This window comes from Lolium rigidum, chromosome 7, assembly GCF_022539505.1.
Source record: "Lolium rigidum isolate FL_2022 chromosome 7, APGP_CSIRO_Lrig_0.1, whole genome shotgun sequence".
NCBI lineage: Eukaryota > Viridiplantae > Streptophyta > Magnoliopsida > Poales > Poaceae > Lolium > Lolium rigidum.
Window position 1 is genome coordinate 158,991,115 of NC_061514.1, and position 6,044 is coordinate 158,997,158.

General features: G+C 45.9%; 1 protein-coding gene across 1 annotated transcript in view; it reads left to right on the forward strand.

The window, feature by feature from the left end:
• Positions 1-1,686: 1,686 nt before the first annotated feature.
• Positions 1,687-6,044, forward strand: part of LOC124676916 (nudC domain-containing protein 2-like) — a 5,056-nt gene continuing 698 nt past the window's right edge. Inside the window, exons 1-4 of the mRNA XM_047212929.1 lie at positions 1,687-1,954; positions 2,059-2,207; positions 2,327-2,375; positions 3,389-3,531. Of these exons, the coding sequence (XP_047068885.1) occupies positions 1,906-1,954; positions 2,059-2,207; positions 2,327-2,375; positions 3,389-3,531 (390 nt within the window). The 5' untranslated portion in view covers positions 1,687-1,905. The remainder of the gene's footprint in view (positions 1,955-2,058; positions 2,208-2,326; positions 2,376-3,388; positions 3,532-6,044) is intronic.

A 6,044-nucleotide genomic window follows, 5' to 3' on the forward strand; every position in this document is an offset into this window, starting at 1 on the left:
GGTTGAGGCACTTGACTTGATTGAGGAGGGAAGGCAACGTTGCGGCAGATTCTCCCGCTATCCTACTCCCTGCCCCCTCTCTCCAACCACCCCCTTCTGATCCTCCCTATCTCATGCATGTCTATTTGGTTGGCTCCGCCCATGCAAAAGCGCGTCACCCCATCTACTGCTTGACCATAATTTCTCCGACGTGAGCCCCGTGCTGAGCAACTCTAGTGGAGGTCGACCTCCTTCGCCTGCGCTTCATGGAAGGGCACCCCTCGCCCCTTCCACTCCCAACTCACTTCAATGGAGTAGCCGTCGAAATCCTAATCCTCTCTAACCCTAAATCCCCAACTAAGTTGTTGCTATTGTATGCATTTTGTAGACAATTTTGTTCATATTTTTGCGAGCAATTTTTTTGTTATGAACAATTTTTGCATACTTTTTTCGAATGCTTAATTATTCTTACATATGCATATGTCGTGCACAACTTTTCATTTTAGACATGTCCAACAAAGTAGAAGCTTCATGCTTCATATATATATGTTAATTCCACACTTGACCATCCGAACTAACATTTGAAATTTGAATTTAGGCCAGCTTCAGATTCTTTGGTTATTTGGTATTCTAGCACAATTGAACTCCAACAAACCAAGCCAACATGTATTGGCTTTGAAGTTTTTTTTTTTGCGGGAAAGATCAAGTGATATAGAACCAGAGATCACACAGAACAGTCCTTGAAAAACAAAAAAATTACACCCAAGTCCTGTAGGATCTTGAAGACGCTGTCGACGATGGAGACGTACCGCGGCGCGCCGCCGCCGCTCCTCCACAGTAGCCTTGGACACGGACGGAGACCCCAGGCGGACGGGAAGTCACGGACCTCGGCTCGAAAGAGCCTCCACCTCGCTTCGTCGCCATCGTCCTCGATCTGGATCGCAACCACCATCACCTTCACAAGCTTCACACCGGAGCCGCCGCTCCACGACCTCCGGGACGGGGAAGAGGCACCCCACAGCTCCACCGAGCCGCGAGCGCCAGGAAGAGGCAGATCCGCGGCCACGCCCCGCAGAGCATCGCCGACGGAGAAGACGCCCGCCCCCACAAAAGGCCACACCGACCGCGCCACCGTCTCCTCCGCGCCGCCGCAGCCCACCTACTAGAACCTACGCTATATACACGCCGGGATCCGGCGATACCCCAACCTCCCGCCGCCGAAGCGGCCGGCGGAGGCGGGGGATCGACCGGATCACGCGGCGGCGAGGTGGTTCGAGAGGGTTCGCCCAGAAAATCGCCAACCGCACTGTAGCGGGGGTTGGGGACGGTCCAAGGTCCAATCTATCTATCTGAATAATCTGCGTTAATAGTACCACCTCATTGGCTTTGAAGTTGAGATTGAGATTATGACATTTATTCAGCTTTCTAACATTCGAATAATGATTCGAATCTCACCTCGCTTCCAACACAAGCGTTGTAAAATTCTGAAAGTGGTTTTTCTCCCTAAACATCATATGACATTTTGTAGAGAATCAAAATTTTGCCATAATTTATGGACTTGAGTTATCGAAACAGGTATCGAGAAGCCATCCCTCCCAGTCTGAGCAACCTGACGTTCTCTTCTCTTCCCCCACTATATTGGCCAGCGCAGACCGCCTTCGCCGCCGGTTCTGACGGCTCCGGCAGCCCCCCTGGCCTGCGACACCAGCAACATCTACGGGTTCCTCTCGCCCTCCTCCACGATTCCCCTGCACTCGGTTGCTCCGCTGCGAGCACTCCACGCATATCGACGCCACCACCAAACCCTAGTCGTCGCTGACCTCGCCGGCGGGGGCTCCCGCAGCTGCCCGTCTTCTCCGTCTCCCGCAACCTTCGCGGTTCCTCGCACGAATACATTAGATTCTAGGAGCGCCGAATCGCGCGGCCATGGCGGAGAAGCTGGCTCCCGAGAAGCGCCATGCCTTCGTCCACAACGGTAAGCCTCCCCCATCTGGCGGTACGCGCTCTTCTAGAGTGTTCCAGCACCTTCCTCACCTAGATTCCCTCCCCCCCTCTTCGTGGATTGGATTGGGAGCGCAGGGCAGAAGGTCTTCGAATGGGACCAGACGCTGGAGGAGGTGAACATGTACATTGAGCTCCCCAAGAACGTGCCCACCAAGCTGATTAACTGCGTGATCAAGGCCGGCCACGTCGAGGTCGGAATCCGCGGCAACCCGCCCTACCTCAACGTCCGTGGTTCACTCTCTCTTCCAATTCGATTCCGTTCGAGTCCGTGCTAAATATTAAGTTATTTCTTGTTATTATGTCTGTTTCTGTAAGAGAATTGACATATGGTTGGGTTTTGCAGCATGACCTTATGCTCCCCGTGAAGACAGATTCGTCTTTCTGGACAATAGGTACGTCTCAATTCTCTACCTCCTGCTCCCTCTGCGCTCTTTTATAAGACGTTTAAGTCATTTATAGGTTCACTCACTTTTGTTTGTATCTAGTCTAGTTTTAGTATGTAGGTTCACTCATTTTGTTTTGTATCAAGTCTAATTTAAAAGTGTCTATAAACGCCTTACATTAGTAAACGGAGGGAGTACAATTCTTGGTCTTCACATTGCCTCTCTTGTGAACTATGTGGAGTACCGTAGCCTGGATTCTGGAGTAAGATATGGCAATATGTTGCCAATTTGTTGCCTCATTTCTTGTAGTTGTAGAGTATTTTTTCTGGTAGATTTGCTAATCTTCTGTACTCGGAGTTGCAGCAGCATTAAATGGTTCTTTGCTTGGGATTTCTGACATCATATGCATGTTTTTTGAACTTGTTGTGTGCAGTTTTATTCACCTCTAGTAGCCATTTCCCCTTGAAACTATCAAGCCAGTGTAGTGCCTATAAATTCAATCTAGCTTGCAGTTGGTGAATGCGCACTCTACTGTCAGTAATTCAGATGATGTTCATTTTAGCTTCGATGTAGGCTTTGATGAACAGTTTTTGGAATTACTGGTGAATTTATCTGTTTCGGTTAGTTGAAGAACTAGAAAGCGCAATCAGCTTATTGGCAACTTGCATATGAGTTTTTACTGGATTTAGCTCTTCTGCAGTGGCGTATCTACTGGCATAAGAAGACCTTTTTCTCTGATTATAAATCCATTAAAAAAATCCCAATAACTGTAGGTAGGAAGATGCATTAGATTTATTCAGTGCACCCACGTGCTGCAGTGATTTTGTGGATTGTGTGCTAGCGGTAAACTGATAATATAGGATTGATTGGTCTGGTATAACTGCATAAGGGCGTGCTGGCAAGCATAGAGGTCCCTCATACGAGCTTTTGCATTAGTGAGATATCTGTGTTGGCATTTAAGTCATTAGTGCCTTCTATCGCTCTATACTTTTTTAATATGGATGGTGGTGACTATACTACAGAGGACGGTGAGTTGCATATAACTCTGCAAAAAAGGGAAAAGGGGAAAACGTGGGCATCTCCAATACAAGGTCAAGGTAGCTTAGATCCATATGCTGCAGACGAGGAACAAAAACGTCTTATGCTGCAAAGGTTTCAAGAGGAGGTATAACCAATTCACTGTACATGCATAGTTTCCTTTCTGTTTGTGTATTCCCTTTAGCAAAGGTTTCAAGAAGAGGTATAACCAATTCACTGTACATGCACGGTTTCCTTTCTGTTTGTGTATTCCCTTTTCTGTCTAGTTAACTCCGCCTCACTTACAGTGTCTGAACAGTTTTTCTTCTTCTCAATTTTGCACATGCTTATTGCCCTATCAGTAGTATGTGATATGAGAAAGTATCTGATGTCAATGGGATAGTTGTTGGTACTGCAATACACTAATGCCTCAATCAAATTACAGAAATGGTCAAAAGAAATCATTTGCCAAGCTTAGCTTTGTTAGCAAACTACATTGTATGCAAAACCATATTAATGTGTCACCTTCAAGACAACTTTGATGCGCAGATGAGATGGTATGGTTACATCAGAGTAGGATATCCAAAATATCACCAATATGTAGCAATGTTGTTCAAGGTCATGGAATCTGCAGCCTAGCCAGTTTTACTGGGAACTGTACCAGGCCTGGCTAGTTACCAGTAGAACAGGTCCCAATGGGTAAATCAAGAACCAGGTAGGTCCTTAGGAGTTAGGATGCAATATGATTCACATACCTGTTGGGCCGTGACTCTTGACTGAAAATGCTTACTAGCAGGAAACCTAATTTGGTCTCTAAGGTGTACACTGTACATCCCTGGCCCCTCTGGACAAATATCAGACGCGTTTGTTTTAAGCCCCAACAAGCCCTACCAAACTTTGGCGTACCAATTCTTTGGCGAAGGAATTGACTGCCGTCATCTTGCCGATGCATTGGCGAAAATTGCATTGCACGTGGGTGGACTGGGCTGGGATAGCCAAATTATTGGTGTCCAACCAAATGGCTGCCGATGGGTCACTGTCGGGCCAAGTTTTGGTAAGGCTGGCATTGGCTGCAAACAAACATACCCATAGGCCATAGCAATGGTAAGGTCTGGAAATAACCGGAATGAGCTGGCTGTATGATAGCAGGTGCTGGTTGTATGGCAGTTCGGGCAATCTTGCTTATCTTCCATTCATGTGCGTTGCAAATAAGCAATTTCTGGTCAACATCTTACTTGTAATTTGATAAGTTTGTTGGGACTTGGATATGCTAGCATCTCCCATTTTTGCTAAACATTTTAGAAACCCAACACCAAGGTTTATTGTGTACCTCAATGAGAAAAACATAAGGGGAGTGAAAAAGTTATCATGTTATAGGAAAATGTAGTTGGGACTTGAAACTACTAACATTCTTGCAGGATTATTTTTGCAAACTGGAATGACAGAGCCATACTTACTCAGAAGGAAATATACTTGAGTAACAATCATACCGACATGCTGTTGTTCTTTATACTAGTGCTCTCTATCCATCATTAAATATAAGTAACCATGGGAACAGTGCTATAATTCTTTTGCAACTTTGCCCATTAATATGATAAATAGTATATTTACTACTCCCTCCGTCCATAAATAGATGTCTTAGATTTGTCTAAATTCGGATGTATCTATACACTAAATAGTGTGTACATACATCCAAATTTTGACAAATCTAAGACATGTGTTTATGGACACTTGGACAGAGGTAGTACAAATTGTGCCATTCGATTACTACTAGGCCGCTCCTTCGATTCCGCCTCCTGGGTTGGGTTCTTCGCACGCCTCCTCGGGGTCCTCCCCTTTCTATCGGAACGACACCGAGTAACTCCCCGCTCTGCCACCACCGCCTATCCTCCAGGCCCCGCCCCTTCCTGCGCACATATTTCCCATTCCCAAGTAGTACTGCTGAAGCTTTCGCGCCGCCAACTCCTCCAGCTACCTCGTCGTCGACGTCATTCTTTGCCTCATCGTGGGAGAGGAAGAAAAGGGTAGAATGTTTGGGGAGGCAGCTTGATGTTGGGCTGGTGGATGTGAATTGAAAAACCTGGAGACGGGCAGCTGTTGAGCGGTGAGACGTAGGAGAGGAGGCACGTGGACCGCACCGATCGGCTACAGGGTGACACGTAACAAACCGCACTGACCACCGCTTTGAGCGCGCAAGGAAACAAAGAGGCTCGTAACCGGTTGTTTGCCGGTAATTCACCCACCAAAAAAAAAGAAATAAACAACATGTCAGGTGAGAAATAAAATAGGAGGGGTACATGTCGCTAGCTAATTGGAGGAATGGAGGGATAAATAGCCCATCTACAGTGCCTCAGCTAATCTTAGTATGCTAAATTGATCAACCTTTATATAGTGTATCATGTTGCTAAAATACTTCCTGTTATATTACCTAGCCTACCAAAACGTCTTATAATCTGGAACGGGGTTAGTATGTAGTTATATACATTATTATTTTCATTTTCGGCAAATCTAAGACATATATTTATGGACAGGTAGTACATAAATTGTGCCATTGGATTACTATGTTGCTAAAATACTTCTTATTATACTACCTAGCCTACCAAAGCGTCTTATAATCTGGAACGGAGTTAGTATGTAGTTATGTTGTAATAACATCTTACA